The 23,156-nt window shown below is 39.7% G+C and overlaps 1 protein-coding gene across 2 annotated transcripts in view; it reads right to left on the reverse strand.

Annotated features, from left to right (window-relative positions):
* LOC149192096 (uncharacterized) overlaps positions 1-8,808 on the reverse strand; it is a 116,262-nt gene extending 107,454 nt beyond the window's left edge. Inside the window, exons 1-2 of one of the 2 annotated variants that reach the window (XM_089404474.1) lie at positions 8,062-8,807; positions 6,296-6,895 (exon numbers count right to left, since the gene is read on the reverse strand). In XM_089404474.1, the coding sequence (XP_089260600.1) occupies positions 6,296-6,895; positions 8,062-8,505 (1,044 nt within the window). In that variant the 5' untranslated portion in view covers positions 8,506-8,807. Of the gene's footprint in view, positions 1-6,295; positions 6,896-8,061 lie in introns of both variants that reach the window. The other variant, XM_089404475.1, reaches the window with a different exon arrangement.
* Between the last annotated feature and the right edge of the window lie 14,348 nt (positions 8,809-23,156).

A 23,156-nucleotide genomic window follows, 5' to 3' on the forward strand; every position in this document is an offset into this window, starting at 1 on the left:
TTTGAGAGGGAGTTGTAGTACAGATGCAGTAGTGGCAGTGGCATGCGCAGCAATACAGTAGCAGCAGCAACACAATTTTGGTGGCAGCAATAGTGCAAAAAGGAGGTGCTTCAGAGATAGAGCAGCATGCAGGTGGACATTGTTGCTAGAGCACTTTCCTCGCTAAGAGGGAGTGTTATTTTTTGGTAGCATCGGAAGTGCTCTAACCTTGAAAATTGGTGGAGAGGTTAAAGCACATGAGTTCTAAAGAACCAAGAAACCGTTTGGTGAAATTCCATCCGGATTGTATTTTATTAAAATAATTAATATTTTTAATGGGGTTCCTAAGTCTAAAATTGGGGAAATTAAAATATTAATGAGTATTAATCAAAATATGGGTGAGAATGATCTAGAAGGCAGATCAAGTCATGTTTTAATCTTAGTCATTGATTAGAGACTTAATCTCGGTCGTTGAAGTCTCAACAGGAAAAGTATAAGAAGGAGGCTTGGGGTTCATTTAGAAACACACAAAGAGATTGAGGAAATCGATTTTCTGAGGTGAGAAGTTCTTAGGAGGAAAATCGATTGTGGAGATCTTGCAGCAGAGGGGCAATGAGATTCTGGGAAAAGGACTTTCCGAAGAATACAAGGCAGAGAAAGGATAGAAAACGTCCAGAGGAAGGTTGACGCTGGCCTACGCAGTGCTGATGCAGAGGCAACACAGTTAGTGAGGGGAAGTCGAGATTCTGCAGAGGGAATTCGAAGTTCAGGTGCCGGAAGCCAGGGTGTGAGACTGGAGGCAAGAAAGTCGAATTCTCAGCCAACAGAAGATCCAGGACAGAGAGGCAGTGTAATAACCAGGAGGGGTGACGCAAAAGCTACACATGGTGACGTAGAGGCCATCAGAAGGTGACGCAGAGCCTCCCAGAGCTAAGGATCAGTGATCGATTCTCCAGTGACAGGGTGAGATTATTTCACCAGTCCTTTGTTTAGTATTTTCTATGTAAAGGATTGCTAGTTGAGCATCCTAGATTTGTACTCAGAATTTTCTCCTGCATAATAATAAACCCTCAAAGTTGTTGCACCGGCTTTCCCGCATTGGGTTTTTACAGGGACTATTTTGTCCAAAAATAATTGTGTCCTATGTATCTTGTTCTTTGCTCAACTTCTTGTTTCATGTAATCAAATTTAAGTAGTGTAGGCTGCAGAAGTAATTTGCTCAAGTATTCAGAAGAATAACTTGATAATGTATATTAAAATCAAGTAGGTGAAGTAGATTCAGATTTGCTGCAATAGGGGTTCCTTGAGGATTAGGAATTTTCACATGCAACCTACCAAAGATAACTCATCCAAAGAGGGCTCAGAAGTTAATAAGGGGGAAATAATATAAAATAAGGCAAGTGTAACTCAATTAGACTCTCTTCCAAGCCATATGCTCCATCCTATACTGAGAATAGGCTGAATAAACTAATTAAATCCTTCATAAAGACCTCTCCAAGCCCATACGCTCCTCTCAAGATGAAAATAAAAAGCCTATTTCCCTAAAAACACCTTCCTCGACCATAGCTCCTCATGCCATACACTCTAGCGCAAGACAAAATAGGATTACAATCAAGGAAACTTCACAAGAGAGGCCTCCTGGACCCATGCACTGTAGCAATTGACGGAAATAGCGTATTTTCTCAAAAGTCAACAATATCAAGCCCACAAGTGGGTGCTCCTCATCTGACCAAAATAGCAATGCACAACTTCCAATAAGTCACATGACAGCTCCCTAGCTATAGCACTTCCTCTCCTAGTGAAGATAGCAGTACATGGAGACAAAAGCTCAATCCTACCACCAAAACTCCAAACACTATAGGTGTCAAAACACAACCAGATGAAAAATAAAAAGTGCTCAGGATGGCCTAAAATCTTGCACTAGTAATCTACACTATAATGGGTACTCAAAAAGACAATCACCCTGCCTGAAATATCATCCACCTGCTAAAAGTAGACTGCCAAAACTAGATCCGAAAAACACAACCTCGAATCTAACTAAAAACTGAACCATAGGCTAATGTCCAAAATGATTCCTCAAAAATATAACTTTTATAATGTTCTAAGAACCTTCTAAAGATAGAAATTTCCAAAAAAAAAAAAAACTCAAAAAATATCAACTCCTCCAATTCAAACCATGGGCCTATCTCCCCAGTGCGTATCCAAATACTGTCATTTGCTGTTGGATAAGACTAAGTTTCTAAAAATAGAAACTAGTAACAATAGCATAATCAAGAATCTGAAAGTGCCCATCCTACTGTCCTCCATCCCCGTGAATCCTCCACAATTTGCAAGTGAATCTAATGCATGGGGAAAACTTATATAAATAAAATGCTGGAAACCTGAGTTGAATTATCTGTTAATAATAGCACAAGATGTGTAATCACCTTCACATACTGATCTCCAACTACTCCACCAAACTCACACAATGCAACCCTGGAACAAGGTAAGGTTGGAACAAAGCTATGCAACAAGGTACCCATATGGCTAAGGTATTCATGAACCATCAATGCCAAACAATGGATCGCTGAACCAATCCATCATATAATGTACCCATGAACATACGCTGGAAAATAACACTCAATTTTATGAAAGCAAATGCAGTTTTAACAGGTTCAATTTTTCCTTCACACATTTCTATCTGCTCTTTGCATACTGGTGTATAGTACCAACCACCAAGATTACACACCATATCCAATTAGACATCGCCCATATGCCACCCTAAAGCCATTAGACCGTATGCCTTCTATCTCAACCTACCATCTTCTCACAACATTCATTATATGGTTTATGTTAGCAAAGTCAAATGATATCTTTCGAACACAAGCTACAAGTTGTGCACCTGCAAGATATTATTCCATATTTCCAACCTCCTTTTCCAGAAGACATGGTGCTAAATATCAAGACAAGAACCACCAAAAATACGTAGACTGTAATAAATCTAGTCTGTAGAAAAACAAGCATATCTTCCCAAGCTAAGTGGATCTTAAAATACACATTTCAGAAGTGGCTTCCCTGTTTATAACAAAACTGGGGACAATTTCATGTTAACCAAGTATTGTATGATAAGGACTAGTTTTCTTCGCGAATTGTATTGTAGATCTTAAGTGTGTAATTTGCAGATTCTCATGTACTGATATGTGCCCTTAGTAAGATGCTTTAGTAGAAAGGACATCTGGTGTTTTTGTAATTCTTACATCTATATGGCACCTTAGATTTGTAACTTGCTTAGAGACTTCTGACGGTAACTTATAGTGTCATTCTTCGAAGACAGGCAGGCCTTCACCGTTAAAGTCTCTATATTCTTTCAAGCAAGTGCACATTTCTGTTTCAAGTGTACATACAAGCCTAAAGTTAACGAATATATCATCTTGCATTTTTTGAACAAGTTGTTCTCCATTACACTCAAGTTTCAACAATATATATTTTAGATTTGCTCATATTGCTCCATCTTTGGCCCTTATCACTTAGTGAACACTGCAAACAAATATTCACTGCCATTGTCACACCTAAGTTTCCTGAGAGATTTCCCTATCTAATTCTTAGCCAAAGCTGAGAATACTTTTAATGAATCTAAAACTTCTCATTTATTCTTAACAAAAGCAATTGAAATTATACCATCCTAGATCCATCTTAAAACTGGATCTACCAAGCACCGAGAGGGATCAAGTCCAGAGTTAAGATGGATCTAAACTGGTACCTATGCATTCCACAATGGATTTCCACAAGCCTTTCAATAGGCTTCATCAGAACAAATACCATGGGCTTCTAAACCACCATCGGTAAACCCATCAAATGACTAACTCAAACTTATATATAATTATTATCTTTAATTTTTAATTTTAATGTTGACCGAGTCAATATAACATTACATTACATATTGCGGCATAACATTTTACATCACTGCCATACTGGGCTTAGGGCTATAAAGCACCTCTCAACCCAACTAGATGCATCATCAATGGATGTAACAAAGTACGTTGCACCACCATGTCGTATAGTTTTCAATGGTTCACATATATGACTCTTCTTGTGAATCAGTTCATGAAGTTCTTTAAAAGGGATCATGGTATCTTTAAGGAATTGTCCTAGTGATGCCTCCCACAATTATTTTTCGCACAACTGCAAAAGTTGTAATGAATCCACATCTCACCCATTGCCAAGTTCCCCCTCACCCCCCTCATCTCTGGTACTTCGTACATACTTAGATGGACCAGTCTACAGTGTCACAACTCCACTTTACATAACCAACTTGTTGAGACTAGCATGGTCTTTTATGGGAATAAAACTAGAGTGATAAGTATGTACAAGTTATTTATTGTGTTCCTTCTACAATTAGTTGTCACCAAGCATACGTTACAAGTTACAACACAAATATTGATGTTGAACTCAATTTTCAATCCAAAATCTACAAATTCTTCTTAAAGAAAGTATTTTTCAAGCTTAATCACATGCAGCACAGCATTAATTCTCTTACAAGCCCTATTTGAAACTTAAACCATTATGGGGCCTGTCCCTACAACCTTATTGCTTCCATCATTCCTCAAGAAAGCATACTTGCTATGGGGAGAGGGATCATATGTCATAAACCACTCTCCATGTAGAGTGATAAGCTATGTAACACTCGAATCCAGAAACAGAGCTTCACCTCCTCCCACTCAAGTTGACATGTCAACCATAAATAGTATTTCATCTTTATTACACAACCACAACTTCCGTTTCTTCTTCTCATCTAAAATCCTCTTCTTACACTTACTGTAAAGTGATTTAACTCTTTGTAGCCGCACATATTCGGATTTTGCAAAGTAGAGGGCAAAATTACTTTACACCTCCTCTGAGAATCCATCATAAGAAATTCTAACACACCGCATTTAGACTGTAGTTGCAAAAGCAACCTTGGAATATTTAAATTTAGATGACATGCACTTAGAATAAAATAAGTATTGACAATTACACAAGCAAAATGCCTTGGTAATATATAGAAAGCTTTGGAGTGAAATTTACCAAAAGAACAGTTACCATACATGGAAAGTTGGTAACTAGACCTTTAAAATTATCGTGGAAAGCTATTGTCCATTAAGAGAAAGCCGGAGTAGCAAAAACACGACAACACAATGTGGTTATATCCCTATGAGAAATGCTGATTCCATAAGCAACGTAACCATGTAAGGCTCCTTCGTCAATGCATAAAACTCCCTTTTATAATTGCAACGGATATAAAGATATAGCTGCACTAGCAGCACTGTAAAGACTATAGAGTAACAATCTATCAACAGCATGAGAAATGAATACAACATTGTGACTGAAAATCTACAGCCAAATATCTTCAATAGAGATTACAGTGAATAAATGTTGCCAGCTGCCACAACAAAGCTAGTGGTGAATGGAGAGAATCAATTGGTTATTAAAGCTTCAAAAGGTTTACAAAGCAACTGCCCTTAATTTTCCCAATAAAATTGCCGCAGACAGATTGGATTCCACAGGCATTTAGCTTGCATTTAGGTTGCATAAAGTTTGCACTGTTTGGTATAGGGATCTTCAAAGTTGTTTAAGATAACAAGGAAGAAAAAAAAATTGACTGTTTGTCGCAACACTTCCGGTCAAACATTACAATAAGTACAAAAACATTAGTGATTACAGAGTCAAGAAAGAAGCCCAACACAAGAAGCAAATCAGATCTCAATAAGTGAACGCGGGACTTCATTCTAAATTTCGATTTTGTTTTCAATGAGAATACATATGGAAAGAAAAATAAACTTAAATGTAATTATTAATGTGCACTCAAGCAACCCGACTTTTTTTTGACAGGGTTCTGTCTCACTGCAAATGAAGTCACATGAAGCAATCCAATCAACTTTTCGATGTTCATAGATTCTTGAGCGTGTTAGCATCCTTGATTCTATCTAATTCAATCAACGAAAGCCTAATTAAGGTCATAAATATTGCCCATACTTTGACCTCTTATTTAGATTTTACTTCCAAATCAAGTTAAGAATTGTCTCAACAATGTGCATCTCCACACCGTTCTTTTAGTAACAGCAAAAATAATCGACTGAATGGTCGACATCTTGAAATCATGTCAAATAAAGAGCCAACCAAAAGCTTCAGATTCAAAGTCCAATTCTGAGAAGTACTCAGTTTTATTATTAATCAATTGTTCAAAAGGTCAACTGCTTTGACAGGAGCCCTATGAATCTTTTGGCTCCCTGTGGTTGACCTATTCATAAAATACATTTTTACAAGAAGCGAACATCAGATGTTAGGACCGAGAACCAACCTTTCTCAACTCCCTTGTATTTTCTTCGCTCGTAATATGCAATTCAATACGGAGGTTGGTCAACAAACGATGCTTTTCCGAGCTTAAGAAACTCGGATTCTGAGCATAAAAGGCCTTTAACACAGAACGATATACCTGTAACTCCCTCTCATGTGTTTTTATTCTTTGCTCAATGACTTCTGCTGTATCACCATGCTTAAACCATTTGACTTTATTGCATTTTCCATTTTGAATGCCACTGAATGTTCCATCTCTTTTGTCATATGTTCTTTTGACTCCTTTCAAATGAGGGACATGTAAATTACTTCTCCGAGACATGGCTTCAACATTATTTAATCCATTTTCATGATTAGAAAACTTGGACGTTCTTGAATCTTTGATAACTTCCTTAGCATTTTGAAAATGTAAGCATTCTTCAGCTTTCAGTGTTACCCTCGTTCCTATCAAGCCACGTTGTCTTCTCTGCTTGTCAACTTCATGTTCAGGCTGCTGTTGGGATTGCACGTCAGTTTGCATATCTCCAGGAGTTGATGCGACAGAAGTTTGCACACTGTTTTCAGCCATGGGACAATTTCCATCATAGATGACATCACCTGATTGCTACAAGAAAGGAAAAGGAATACATTAGCCATTCTATCATGGAAGGACTCAAGGTCCCCCCAAGTTCATAATGTAAAGTTTTGAGGCAAAATTCCTAAATCCAGGAAAACTATTTTAGTAGGTTAAAATTTTGTAATTCATCCATCCCTCTCTCCTGCACATTGTCCAAGATATACAGGTTATTAAAGTGAATTAAGTTACTCTTACAAGGCAAGGATTAATGCTTTCACATAGGAAGGGATGTGAAAATATAAACCCATCTACAAGGTAGTAAGCTTAACCAACCCTACTTGTATAGTGAATGCCCGTCATGCAGATGGATATAACGAAGTTTCAGATCTGCGTCACTGTCATCTTTTGGAACCCTAATTTAACTCTAAACAAAAAAAACATTAGAGATTTCTAAGTTTTCTGAAAAGTTTGAAATTTGAGCTGGAAAAGTAAATGGGCATTGATTTTCATTTTGACTTTGCTGAAACTTCACGTTCAAACGTAACTTTAGACTTCATGACCATTAAGTAGGGAAGGAGTTTACATTCATGCAGTAGATGATGAAATGGACTTCCCAATTGCACAATATGTATGAGGTTGTGGTTTGAACGCTGAGTTCAATAAACTAATAAAAAAACAAACATTTAAACTCTTTTAATCACCCCTTTTTGAAACAAATTTCGACATAGTCAAACTTGGTATTCAAATGTAACTCTGCACTCCATATATATTAGATACAGGAAAGTTATACCAATTCATTCACTGTAATCGTAATGAGTGAAGCATATAATGTACTTAAGCTCCGCATTATCCTCTGAACCCTAGGTTTACAAAATTACTTATAAACAAAGAATCTGAACCCTACGTTACAAAATTACTTATAAACAACGAATCCGAATGACTTTCGATACACAAACTATTTTAATCATTCCCTTTTAAAATAACTTTCCCGAAACAAAGAGAGTATGAATATAAAACGCCATTAATTAACATCAGGAAAAACAACCTCTTTTTCCATGGATTTGGCTACGACCAATCTGATAACTCTAACTGGAATTAAAATTGATACTAGAAAGGAAAGTAAATTGAGATTAACTGAAAGTGAAATTGATGCTATAAAATAAAGAAAATTGAAATTGAAGCTAGAAAAGAAATAAACATTTAAAAAGTGTTACCTGCGAGTATAACAGAGACCATCTTCCTTTGGACCATAGTTTAGCATCGCGTAGTTGGGAGAGATAAAATTCGTTATAGAGGCCAGTGTGAGGATAATGGATTAAGAAATACTTCGCCGCGTGCAAGACTCGGATGACAGTCCCCAGCCACCAGCAACCTTTGTCATAAAATTCAACTACATCCCCAACAGAGTAAGAATTTTTCTCTGAGAAAGAGGGAGGAATGGGCCTCACTTGAGTGTCTGGCACATCTTCTTCTGTCAACGGTTGTCCGTTGTCAGTGAGGAGTTCAAAATTGTCTGGGTCGTAGCGTATCTTGTAATGACGCCCTCGCCCAGGTGGCATATATACAGCCATGATGACTCCTTCCAGCCAAGCACTGCGATACCTATCCTCATTACTCCGCACCTCCACTCTCATCCCCAACATCAACCTGTTCAACATCCCTAATGCAACCCGCTGCACCCTGCAATCCAACAACTGCTAACGGTATTCGTTTCGTGAAGGACAGTGCTCAGTTTGGACGGGGGTTTTGTCTCTGAAAAATATAATTGAGAATATATCACTCGCTTCCTCTAGGTGATGAACAAACAAATAAAATATTGCAATACCAAGAGGGGGCGAGTGTTTAACTGGGCAAATGTGCATACATATTTATATTTAGAGAAGTACAAGACCCACCATAATCACAAGCCTATGGTGATGACAACCTGGCCAGGTAGCTTGCAGGGCGTCCTTTTTGGTTCCGTGGGGATTTCTCTTATATATTCATTGAATGGGATTTTTATTTTTAAATAAATAAATTAGCAATTGTACCGAGAGGCTCGGTGCAAAAGGTGCATAAGAAGAGTGGAGAGAATGTGGAAATTGTAATGAATTGAATTTAGGATCACTGTTTTTCAAAAAGAAATTGAGTACAGTATAGGATCTATATAGAAGGTAATAATGAATAAAGAAAATATATGGATTTTTAAAAGTATGAATATAGCAAAAGTTTGATGTATCAATACAATGTATTATTTAGTTTTCTTGATTCACAATAAATAACCCAAACTAAAAAAATGAATATTGAAGAAGTTTGATGTACAAATATAATTTATTTTTTAGTTGTTTTGATTCCACAATATTTAGAATTAAAATCAGCGATCCGACAGAAATATTGTTCCATTGAAAACAGGGCAGCTTGAATAAAAGCAATGACTAAATGTTGAAAGATTAGCGAAGTGAAATAGTTGTCACCCCTGAAAAGTGCAAAAAAAATTCAGATAGAATCATTTGGAGAGCAAAAAGGCTTGAGCAATCACAATACTATGTGGCAAACAGTGTTTTATAGTTGAAGAAATATTAGATAGGCATTCCCATCAAGTGAGTGGAGGCATTGCAACAAGTTCAACCATTTTGTACACATCTTTGTAAAAATGTTTTGACATGATAGTTTACCATTTTGTAGAAGGTTTACACATAATACATCTTTTAAATTGTCCATGGCATAGACATCAATATCCTTAATAGCTATGTAGAAGAACCCTTGGAAACAAATTTCATCATTCTTTCCAAATTTCATCATTCTTTGGCAAATATTCCCCATTATGTAAACAATAAAATGTAATTCCTCTCTCTTTGTCAAGAAGAAAATCTTAACGAAGGAGGTAAGTGTCATATGTTAGGTCCCTATAATACTAATGATTCCCTCATTACTATTGTCATTGTAGCCCTTATTGTTATTATTGTTCCCATATTGTTATTGTTGTGCCCCATAGAAGCCCACTATTGTTATTGTTGTGCCATCATATTATTATTGTTATATCAGCTTTGATTATTTTGTAACTCCTTAGACTCATATATATATAGAAAGGAAGTTTTGTCATTTGTATCATCCAATAATTGTTCATTTGTATAATGTAAAGGAGGTTTCCCTCTCAAAGAGGTTGATTTTGAAGTCCTTGATCTATCTTTTCTATCTTTTTGTGAGCTGGTTTCATAACATTTGGTATGAGAGCTTTGGATTCTAGGGTTTCGTTGCTCCAAAATAGGTCATCGTGGCATTTTCGCTATAACTTTTTTTCTGCAATGTTTCAGAAGCTAAAACAAAAACCCATTTGAGCCGAAATATCGATGATCCTCGAATCCAAATTCCAAATCTTGTATCGCTATATTTTATGAGATATGATCCAAGGAATTTAGGGATACTGCAGGCTCCCGAATTACATCCCAAACAGGTGACCTTGGGAAAATCGTCATAACTTTCTCTCTGAGTATCAGATTGAAATTTCGTAAGAAGTTACAGAAAGAGGACAAACTTTAATTTTATGTGCATCATTTTCAGGTCCAAAGGTTGAAACAGTTACACTTGGCACTTCATACAAGTTCGCTCTACTGAAAAAGTGTATAATCATATCATCTAGGGAGATTGGGCATAACGCTCTATTGGAGAATCCAATTTCAATCAGACTAGTGGCGTTGGAAAGAGAACTCAGGGGGATACCACAGTTTGCAATTTCAGACCTTGAAGAAAGGAAATTTCAGAGATACATCAGATTCAATATCGAGCTCCTACAAAGTGAAAAAAGGTATGTAGTTTTTTTTTTTTTTTTTGCATAAGTTTGGTTTGAAAAATTAGTTTGAAGGAATTCGAAGGGCATAGTGAAGAATAATTATCATTAATTAATGCTCCAAAGAAAGAAAATGGAAACACCTAGTAAACAACCTGAAAGCTCTAGCATGACTCATAAAGAAAAGGAAGAAATGCAACATGATATATCAAAATTACGAGACCAAGTGCAACAAATTTCACTCTCACAAAAAGTAATAGAAGCTAATATGGATGGTTTAAAGAAAGGCATGGAAGATAAGATGGATGGTTTAAATAAAGGCGTGGAAGATAAGATGGATGGTTTAAAGAAAGGCATGGAAGCTAAGATGGATGGTATGAAAGACAATATTGAAGATTGGAAGAAGGACATGGAAGGTTGGAAGGAAGGTTTGACAAAGTTGCTACAAGAAAGGCTTCCTAATGGCGAAAAGGTAGTAGAGAAAACTCAGAATGAGAACAAAATAAATGTTAATCATGATTCAAAGAATGACAACATTGAAGATTTGAAGAAAGACATGGAAGGTTTGAAGGAAGTTTTGACAAAGTTGCTACAAGAAAGGCTTCCTAATGGCGAAAAGGTAATAGAGAAAACTCATGATGAGAACAAAATAAATGTTAATCATGATTTCATAGACTCTAACGGTGGATTGAAGACCCACCATGTTCCAAAGATCGATATGAGGAAGTTTGATGGCAAGGATCCCGTAACATGGATACTACAGATGGAGCAATATTTTGATCTCCATAATGTGCAAAACACACAAAAGGTACATATTGCAACTTTATATTTGGAACCAAATCAGTTTGTATGGTATCGATGGCTTTGCTCTCGTAAACAAATTGTCACTTGGGCAATTTTTACGAAGGAAATGATAGCACATTATGAGGATACAAAGAGCGACACTTTTTTTAGCCAATTGATAAATCTCAAACAAAAGGGTCCAATGATGGAGCACATTGAGGACTTTCAAAAATTGAATATAAGGGTAAACTATATTCTAGAGGAGCATAGGATTGATGTGTTCATAAGGACTTTAAAGGATAACATCCAACATGAGGTTCGCCTTTGGGAACCTGATTCATTAGAGAAGGCATTCAAGTTGGCAAGAAAAATGGAAAGCAAAATTATGGAAACAAGGAAGCCTACCGGTCACAACTGTAAAGATGGAAGTGGTGTTTCCCCTTGCCTTCCACAACCTACAAGGTTGACACCACAACAATTGGAAGAAAAAAGAGCAAAAGGAATTTGTTACAGTTGTGATAGCAAATACTCTAAATGTCATAAGTGTGCTGAGAAGAAATTGTTTTACATAGATTGTGAAGAGGGGGAAGAAAAGGAACAAGAAATGTCAAAAGAAGAGGATATACACCAGGAACAAACCCTAGAGAAAGAAGAAATGAATCCGACCATATCTTGTAATGCATTGGCCAGAATTACCACTCCTCAAACTATCAAGATAGAGGGACATATCAAGAAGAGAAAGGTAATAGTGTTGATTGATTCCGGAAGTACCCATAATTTTATTCATTGTAAGATAGCCAAGGAATTGAATTGCTTCCTATATCCAACACTAGAGTGTCAAGTGATGGTTGCAAGTGGAGGAACCATAAATTTCTTTGGAAAGTGCCATAATATCAAGTTATCCATGGGAGAATATGTATTGAATAGCCCAATTCTTTCCATTCCAATGGGTGGTGTTGATGTTGTACTAGGAGTCCAATGGCTACAATCCTTGGATACAATAGCTTTTAATTTTCAAGAATTTTTCATGAAATTTTCTTTGAAAGGAAAGAAAGTTGAATTAAGGGGTATCACAGGGAAACAAGGAAATATAATCATCTCTAACAAAATGACAAAGCTTCTAAAGCAAGAATGACAAGGCGTAATTGCACAATTATGTTCACTAGAGGTTCCCATATCGAAATCATTTATTTCTCCAAATCTCTAAAAAGTCTTGGACAATCATTCCAAGGTATTTGAGACTCTCAAAGGCCTCCCACCTATTCGTGATCATGATTATGCTATTCATTTGATTCCAGGAAGTGTTCCTCCAAACATCAAGCCTTACAGATATCCCAATGCCCAAAAGGGTGAAACTGAACGTATGGTTACAGAAATGCTAGAGGTTGGTGTAATTCAACCTAGTCAAAGTTCTTTCTCTACTCCTATAGTATTGGTGCACAAGAAGGATGGGGCATGGCGCATGTGTCCGGATTATAGGGAACTCAACAAGCTCACTATTAAAGATAAATTTCCCATTCCTATCATTGTTGAATTATTGGAAGAATTGAATGGATCAATTTACTTCACCAAGTTGGATCTTCATTCGAGATATCATCAAATCAGAATGAAGACTAAAGACATTCCGAAAACATCATTTAGAACTCATGAAGGTCATTATGAATTTTTGGTCATGCCTTTTGGCCTTACCAATGCACCTCCTACATTTCAAGGTTTGATGAATACCATTTTCAAACCCTTCCTTAGAAATTTGTGTTAGTGTTTTTTGATGATATACTAATCTACAGCAAGACTTGGGAGGATCATGTTCAACATGTTGACAGGGTGCTCAAACTATTGGAGGAGAAACAATTATATCCAGAAAGCTCCAAATGTTTTTTGGAGTACAAAAGGTGGAATATCTAGGTCATATTGTATCTCATGAAGGTGTTAAGGTAGACCCTAGCAAAATTAAAGCCATTAAGGAATGGAAAATCCCCACATCCATAAAGCATCTACGAGGATTTCTCAAGTTGACAGGGTATTATCGCAAGTTTGTTAAGAATTATGGGAGCATAGTAGCACCTCTAACAACATTATTGAAAAAAGATGCATTTTCATGGACTCCAAAAGCAACAAAGGCCTTTGAACATCTTAAAGAGGCAATGTGCCAAGCACCAGTCTTAGCTACGCCGGACTTCACAAAAACCTTTATTGTGGAATTTGATGCCTCAGGAAATGGAATTGGTGTTGTTTTAATGCAAAAAGAATGACCCGTTGCTTTTGAAAGTCATCCAATCAAAGGAAAGTATTTACACAAAGCTATTTATGAGAAGGAAATGTTGGCAATACTACATGCACTTAAGAAATGGCGACCCTACCTAATGGGAAGACACTTCAAGGTAAAAATTGATCATGATAGTCTTAAATACTTTTTAGAACAAAGATTATCTTCAGAAGAGCAGCAAAAATGGGTCACAAAGATGTTGGGTTATGACTTTGAAATCATCTACAAAAAAGGGAAGCAAAATGTTGTGGCAGATGCACTCTCAAGAAAGGATGAGGATGTGGAAGCATTGCTTTGCGTCATTTCTATTATCCAACCAGATTGGATAAATGAAGCAAGGGCTGAATGGAAGAATGACGAAGAAGTGTGGGCACTCATTCAAAAATTACAACAAAATCCCAGTACATCTGATACATTTAGCTAGAAAAATTATTCATTATGGTACAAATATCGCTTATACCTAGGTAAGAATTCCCAACTCAATCTAAAGATTCTTATGGAATTGCACACTTATCCCTTAGGAGGGCACTCAGGATTTTTAAAAACTTACAACAAGGTTAAGAAGAAATGTTTTTGGGATGGACTTAAATCAGATATTCGAAAGTTTGTGGCAAAATTTTTGGTTTGCCAACAAAATAAAGTTGAAACAATTAAGACCCCAGGTCTATTACAACCTTTATCCATTCCAAGCCAACGTTGGGAGGAGGTTTCAATGGATTTTATCACAGGTTTACCCAAGTCCGAAGGAAAGAGTGTCATCATGGTGGTAGTTAACAGACTTACCATGTATGCACACTTTTGTGCATTATCTCATCCATTTAAAGCCAATACAGTTTCTACTGCATTTATGGAAACAATTCGAAAGGTACATGGAAACCTAAAGATTATTGTAAGTGACAGAGATCCCATTTTCACTCAAAAAATTTGGACAAAATTATTTTCTTATCTCGGTACTCGGTTAGCTCATAGCTCATCTTATCATCCTCAATCTGATGGGAAAACTGAGATAGTAAACAAATGTTTGGAAGGATATCTTCATTGCTTTGTCTCTGATAAACAAATGCAATGGGTGAAATGGTTGCTTATGGCTGAATGGTCATATAACACTTCCTTCCATACTACAACAAAATGGACCCCATTTATGCACTTTATGGATATCATCCACCATCCATCACATCATATTTAAGAGAAAATTCTAAGGTTCAAGCAGTGGAAGTTCACATCGAGCATCAAAAACAAGTTCTCCAACTCTTAAAGGATAACCTCACTTTGGCGCAGAATAGAATGAAACAACAGGTAGATCCACATCGCAACGAAATAAGTTTTGATGTAGGTGATTGGGTATTCCTACGACTACAACCATATAAACAAATGTCCCTCAAGCAAGCTAAGAAGGATAATAAATTATCACCAAAGTATTATGGTCCATACAAGGCATTGCAAAAGATTGGTACTATGGCATACAAATTGGAGCTTCCTGCAGCTTCCCGTGTGCACCCAGTTTTCCATGTTTCATGCTTAAAGAAAGTTATAGGTGACAAGCTCCCAGCTCAAACAATATTTCCAAGACTTGACGAGGAAGAAAAAATCATATTGGAACTTGAAGCAGTCACTGATCCGGATTTAAACAGGAACGCAACAAATTACAGAGATAACCATAGACACAAAGATGCAGCGGAAATAATACTTCATTTCATTAATGGAAAATACTGAAATATGCTTACAACCAGAAATGGAAATAAACCAGCTAGGGCGATGGTAGCTTATCTCTGAGAAGAGATGTGATGGCTACATGCCTCTGAACTGTGTTACAATGAGGCTCGAAGGCCTATTTATTGTTGAGAAACAATGGAAAACCCTTAACATTCCAAAACCTAACCCTAGGAGATGAAACGCCAAAACTGTGGGCCCCGTTTGGGGTAAGTTGGTACATCAACTTCCCAGGGTCGTAACTTTGGCATATGATCTCCGTTTGACGCGTACAATAGCTCATTAGAAAGATCTATCCGAGCACTATCATTGTTGGAACATGCAACATCAATCCATTCCATAGACCCATGTTGCCCCCGGATTCCCCAAAAAACGTCGTTTAGGGCCTCAAAACGGCTCCGGAAGTTCAGGACCCGAAAAACTGCTAAAAATAGTAAGTTGTGCTACAATTAAGGAAACTGAAAATGCTGAGAAAGACAATGGTGGGGGTCCAGGTGGACTTGGCAGGTGGCCACCAATATCCACCTGGATCATTCCTCCCCCCTTAGGAAGCAATGGTCCCCATTGCGTTGAGCTCCTCCATGAGATGAGGAAACTTCTGCTGAACTTGTTCCTTGGTGAGCCACTTGCCCTGCTGAAGGAGTTGGCCTGCTTTGACAACTCGATACAGTTGGATATTCTGTTGGCGAGTGTTCTTGATCTGTGTGTCCATGATCAGATCAGTTGCAGCTTGTTCCATGCAATCTGGATTTAATTCTGTGGGTTTGAGCTGTTCTGCAATGTCGGATGTGTCTAGCAATGGTGGAAAGTATGGCCGAAGGCGGTCCACATTGAACACTGGGTGCAGGCCAAGGAATGGGGGAATGCTGAGCTCAAATGCATTGTCTCCCATAGCCTTAGTAATGGTGTAAGGACCATATCGGAGTGGTCTCAATTTCCGATAGGCTCCAGTAAGGCGTTCCTTTTGCAAATGCAACCAGACTTTGTCGCCCACCTGAAACTTGTGTGGCACCCGATGTTGATCATGTCGCTGCTTGTACTTGGCATTTGATTTCTCAAGAATGTCATGGACCTGCTGGCGAATATGTTGGATGCGCTCAATGAAGCTGGTGGTCTTATCTGTTTCGGACTGGACATGAGCTGAATTCATGTGAGTAGCTGCAAGTGGCATGGCCACATCAATGGGGCATAGTGGTTGGAATCCCAAACCCACCTGAAAAGGGCTATGGCCAGTGGAGCTGTGAAGAGCTCGGTTGTAGCTGTGCTGAACATAGGGGAGGCTCTCGTCCCATGTGCGTGGATGCTTTGAGTTATACATGCGCAGAATGTGCACAATCATCCTATTAACAACCTCTGTCTGGCCATCAGTTTGAGGATGGAAGGCTGTGGACTTCGTGAGTTTGGTGTCCAGCATTGACCAGAGACTGGACCAAAATGTGCTGAGAAACCGACTGTCCCGATCTGAGATGATAGACTGTGGGATCCCAAAGTGCACCCACACTCGTTCAAAGAAGAGTTTAGCAGTGGCTTCTGCTGTGATATTCTTCTTGCAGGCCACCATAATGGCCATCTTCGAGAACCTGTCGACGACCACAAAAACACAGTCATTTCCATGCTTAGTGGAAGGAAGGCCTGACATGTAATCCATGGAGATGGATTCCCAAGGTCGACTAGGGGTAGGCAATGGGGTATAGAGGCCGTGCTTCTTAATGGTCGGTTTGGCAATGGCACAGGCAGTACATGATCGGATGTACTTCCCAACATCCTGTCGAAGATTCGGCCAATAGAAATAATTTTGCAGTACTGCCACTGTTTTCTCGACCCCAAAATGCTCAGCAGCCCGACTGTAGTGTGCTTCCCAAATCATCTTGGCACGCTCGCTTGAAGGAACACAAAGGTGACCGAGGTGGCATAATAGGGCATCCTGGAGGTGAAAATCTGCAACCTGCCGACCCTCCAAGAGTGTCTGGTATGTGTGGCTGAATTCTGGGTCGCTTTTGTAGAGAAGTGGCCGATCAGAAGTCTCGTGCCCACAAGAGTTGAGCAGGGTGGTTAGCGCCATGATCGGTGGTCGACTGAGGCAATCTGCAACATTATTGGTGCTGCCCTTTTTATACTTGATATTCAAGTGAAACTGTTGCAGGTATGTAGACCACTTATGATGGCGATCATTCTGCAATTTCCCTTGGGTCTGTATGAACTGCAGAGGTCGGTGGTCTGTGTGGATGACCGTTTCCTTCCCCAAAATGTAATGCTTCCATTGTCGGCAGGCCTGTACAATGGAATACATCTCTTTATCATAAGTGGGGTACTTCCGCACTGTGTCTGAAAGTGTTTCACTGTGATATGCCACTGGATGTCCATGTTGAGTAAGGACTGCCCCAATAGCATAGTCAGAGGCATATGTCTCGACCTCAAATGGTTGTTGTAAATCTGGTAACGCGAGCACTGGTGCCGTGCAGAGGCGATCCTTCAACTCCCTGAATGCCTTCTGTTGAGATTCAGACCAAAAGAATTTTGCTTTCGCCCCACCCTTGGTGACTTGACTCAAGGGCCAAGAAATATGAGAAAACCCCAACACAAACCTGCGGTAGAAGTTGGCAAGACCTAGGAAGCTGCAGAGCTCTGTTAGAGTGGTTGGAGAGGGCCAATCCCGAATGACTTGGATCTTGGTTGGATCGACATGCACCCCCTGTTCATCAATGATGTATCCCAGATACTGAACCTGGGTCATGCCAAAAGTGCATTTCTCCAAATTGGCACATAGCTTGTGTTGTCGCAGTGTTTGGAGAACCTGTCGGATGTGGTGGAGGTGCTCTTCCCAACTCTGGCTGAAGATCAGAATGTCATCCAAGTATACTACTACAAAGGAGTTGGTGAATGGCCGCAAGATGTCATCCATTAGCCTCATAAAGGTTGCAGGAGCATTCGTCAATCCGAAAGGCATGACCAACCATTCGAAGAGGCCCTCCTTGGATTTGAAGGCAGTCTTCCACACATCGGAGGGTTCGATTGGTACCTGGTGATATCCCGACTTCAGGTCGATCTTGCTGAAATATTTCGCCCCCTTTAGTTGGTCTAGGAGGTCATCAATCCGCGGGATCGGGTACCTATTACGGACAGTGATCTTGTTCAGCGCCCGATAGTCAATACAGAGTCTCCACGTCCCATCCTTCTTCTGTACCAACACGATCGGGCTCCCACAGGGCGATGAACTCGGACGGATGTGACCTTTCTGCAGGAGCTCCTGAATCTGCCTCTTGATTTCATTGTTCTCCAGAACGGAGCGCCGATAAATTGGTCCATTGGGTAGCGGCACACCTGGGGTCAGATCGATGGAGTGCTTGACTTGACAGTGCAGAGGAACCCCTGCCGGGGAGGTGAAGATGTCCTCGTACTCCTCCACAATCTTGTCCATCTGTAGTTGTCGTGCAGAGGGGCCCCGTTTGGAGGCCGCGGCCACTGTCTTCTTCTTTCCTTGAGGGCGTATCATCAGGAAAACAAATTTCCTGGTTTTGGAAATGATCTTACTGCATTGTTTTGCAGTAATCAAAGAGATGGCGGCAGGTGGTGCTACCTCTGGTATCCTGAACAACTTATTTCCCAATGTAATAATAACAGCACGGGGCCTTGATTCATACACAGCATGTTGCTTCCACAAGTATGGTTGTCCTAGTAATACATCACAAACTTCAAGGGGAGCAATGTCACACAATACCTCATCCGTGAAGGGCTTGATGTTGTATGGAAGGCGACACTGCTGGCTCACGCGAAGATCTCGTCCTTGGTGAAGCCACCTAATGGTGTATGGTTGTGGATGTGTTGTGGTCGGTAAGCCCAACCGCTTCACGACCTCTGCCGAAATGAGGTTCTTTTGACTCCCGCTATCAACAATGAACTGTATCGGGGAGCCCTTTACCCACATCTGGGAGTGGAAGAGACGCTCCTCCTCCTCTAGATCTTCGGGTTCATTTTTCTGGATCTTTGCGGTAGCAACAGTGGCGCTGGGGTCCGCATCAATGATCTGCTTCCCTTTTTCATACCCCTTATCGGGTTCTGACTCAGAGTCGGAACATGCATCTGATTCTGAAACCTTTAGCTCAGCCACCAGTGACTGCTTGGCCCGACACTCACTTGTGTTGTGAGTGGAGCTCTTATGGAACTCGCACCATTTTCCAGTGTCCTTTCTCGGCTTCGCGGCGCTGTTCTTTGCTTGCAGCTTCGGCTGGTTGTCTTGGGCCCTTCCCTGCCGCAGTGTGGTCCACTTTATGTATTCATCCTCATAGCTCCCGACAGGGTAGTACTGCTCCTTGATGGCATCCCGGAACGAATCCCAGGTGGGTGCGGCTGAAAATAGTGAGCCAGTACTTTCATCCTTCTGCTCGCAGTAGGTTTCCCACCAGTCCTTGACGTGGGGGGCTACTTTGAGGAGAGCAAAAACAATCTTTTCCCGACTCGAAAATTCATGAACAAGAAAATAACCCTCTAGCAAATTTAACCATTTATCTACGGCATCTGCGTCTATCTGACCCTCGAATATGGGGATTTCAAAATTAACTTGTACCTTAAAGGGTGTGGCGTTTCCAGAGTAGCTGCTAGAAGCCGATGCGTTGCTTCTGGGTAGCCGCTGAAGGATCTGGGCAAAGCTGTCCATCATCGCGTTCCGTTGTCGCTCGAGGGCTTCTTCGAGCAAGATTTTGATGGGATCTCCTGCCCCCTCGTCTTTCTTCTCGTCCGCCATGGGAGGCCGTCGGGATTTGCGAGGCTGGTCTTGCAAAGGTTCAACCAGTTCAAGCCCTAACTCCTTATATCCCGACCTTGTTGGGGACATGCAAAGAAAAACAGAGAAAAAGCATACCGCTCTGATACCACTGATCCGGATTTAAACAGGAACGCAACAAATTACAGAGATAACCATAGACACAAAGATGCAGCGGAAATAATACTTCATTTCATTAATGGAAAATACTGAAATATGCTTACAACCAGAAATGGAAATAAACCAGCTAGGGCGATGGTAGCTTATCTCTGAGAAGAGATGTGATGGCTACATGCCTCTGAACTGTGTTACAATGAGGCTCGAAGGCTTATTTATTGTTGAGAAACAATGGAAAACCCTTAACATTCCAAAACCTAACCCTAGGAGATGAAACGCCAAAACTGTGGGCCCCGTTTGGGGTAAGTTGGTACATCAACTTCCCGGGGTCGTAACTTTGGCATATGATCTTCGTTTGACGCGTACAATAGCTCATTAGAAAGATCTATCCGAGCACTATCATTGTTGGAACAGGCAACATCAGTCCATTCCATGGACCCATGTTGCCCCCGGATTCCCCAAAAAACGTCGTTTAGGGCCTCAAAACGGCTCCGGAAGTTCAGGACCCGAAAAACTGCTAAAAATAGTAAGTTGTGCTACAATTAAGGAAACTGAAAATGCTGAGAAAGACAATGGTGGGGGTCCAGGTGGACTTGGCAGGTGGCCACCAATATCCACCTGGATCAGTCACAGAAACAAGAACTCGATAGTTACGAAATCGATCAATTTCAAAATATCTCATCAAGTGGAAGAACTTACCTGCTGAAGATTCCACATGGGAGGATGAGAATTTTAGACAGAAGCATCCAAAATTACTCAAGTGTTGAGGGCAACACTTTTTTGAAGGAGAGGGGCATGTTAGGTCCCTATAATACTAGTGATTCCCCCATTACTATATTCATTGTAGCCCTTATTGTTATTATTGTGCCCCTATTGTCCCCATATTGTTATTATTGCGCCCCGTAAAAGCCCACTATGGTTATTGTTGTGCCCTTATATTATTATTGTTATGTCGGCTTTGATTATATTGTGACCCCTTAGACTCCTATATATATAAAAGAGGTTTTTTCATTTGTATCATCCAAGAATTGTTCATTTGTGTAATGTAAAGGAGGTTGCCCCCTCGAAGAGGCTGATTTTGAAGTCGTTGATCTATCTTTTCTATCTTTTTGTGAGCTGGTTTCATAACATCATAATTGTTAAATCAATCTTTGAGCATCTACATTAATATAAATGTAAAGGGGACAACTTGATTTTTGTTGAACTTGGAATGCACATCGACATGTTTGAACAAGTATAAAATGGACATAGACTAACTATATAAAAAGACGTAAAACACTGAATATAACAAACTAGTCAAATTCGGCACTACTTGTTCAAAGAAGGTACATAAGTTATTTGTTTGTAAAGTTTGGAAACATGTGATAACATAGAAAGGCAGAATAGTAAAGAAAGATAGTTGAAGAGAGTGAAAACCAACGAATGTGCATGTATGTATAGGAGTTTGTTTTACAATACATTGTAAAGCGAGCAACCACTGACAAAAAAAAAACATGTTGTTTGTTATCAAAGCAAAAGCATGCAATGGACTGAAAATAAAAAAGTTTGAAGTCGTTCAACAAAATTGCTTTGTTTTTTTTGTAGGGAAAATTTCTAGTCGTAAATACAAGATGATGTGTGGAATTGTTATAGACATTTTTGGGCACTGCAACCCCAATCAAACATGTCCATAAACCAAGGACTCCTAAGTCCCTAAAAGTGTTGTTCCATCCCCTAAAAGAGCAAGGTCAGCTCATTACATCATCTCCTAGAAGTTCTCCATGGAAAACTACTCAGAACTGGTCAAAACTGGACCATCTCACCTGCTCCATGGTAAAAGTGCGTTGCATCCCACCTAAATGCACACGGGAGGTGCGATGCATACTAAAAAGCCCTTCTATGGGGTGCGATGGGCGAGAGTGGACAAATGGCAGAGTCAATTTGCGAGGTGGAGGATCATGGAATCTTCCAGAAACTTCTCCTGTGACACTTGCCTCTCTGCATTCGCCCAGAGATGAGTAAGAGATCATCAATCTCCAAGTGGAATCAAGAACTATCAGAGAGAGGACACTAATCAAATCTCAGAAGCTGACTCACCTCCCTGCAATCATCTATATATGGATCCCTCATCCCAGAGATCCAGAGGCTGGAATTTTGTATCTTGTAAGGAAGTGCTGCTGGTTTCTTGGTGTAACATCATTGTGTTGGGTGATCTAAGCTTTTCATGAGGTGAATAAGGGCTTTCTTGCTGAGAGGATGATGCTAGGTCAGAACAATTGGTTGTAATCCTCTTTGCTATTTTTGATATTAAAAAAGCTATTCAAGTTTTCGTCCACGTTCTTGTATGATTGATGATATATGCATTTGTGTGGTCAATATATATCGATCCTATATTGTTTATGATAGTAGATCTCTGTTCTTGGATAGTGTTATGCTGCTTTGATTCCACGGGTGCTCTTTGAAGTTGGGTAGATGAGGAAGCGAGTGGCAAAGATCTATCGGAAGGGAGGGGAATCAAGCAAGGAACCAAGCGCAAGACAGAGGTTGGTCTCCTTAGTTCCCCTCTTATCTACTTCTCATAAAGGAAAAAGAAAGTAGTTTTAGTTTGTTTGTTTCTAAGATAGCTACCAATCTTAGTGGGACTAACAGCTCTGCATAGACACTAGATTGCTCGATAACAAAATGGCGACTCCGCTGGGGAGCGAATAGATTGTTTGTTTGTTTATATTTGCTTGCTTTATAAACTTATAGACGGAGCCTGAAGTCAAGCCAGCTAGCCTTCGAACTGCATTTGCTATGCAAGTGCAAAGTAGATCAATGCTGCTTCAGTCTATCTCTGGGTTTTGTTTATGAACTGAACAATCAATTTACAAACTCTCTAATTTCCCTTGTGGTGGCTCTAGTAACCTCCTTAGATCTACCCCTGTGA

This window comes from Pinus tabuliformis, chromosome 2_2, assembly GCF_031772625.1.
Source record: "Pinus tabuliformis cultivar Carrire ecotype Pingquan chromosome 2_2, CPIR1, whole genome shotgun sequence".
In the NCBI taxonomy this organism is placed as follows: domain Eukaryota; kingdom Viridiplantae; phylum Streptophyta; class Pinopsida; order Pinales; family Pinaceae; genus Pinus; species Pinus tabuliformis.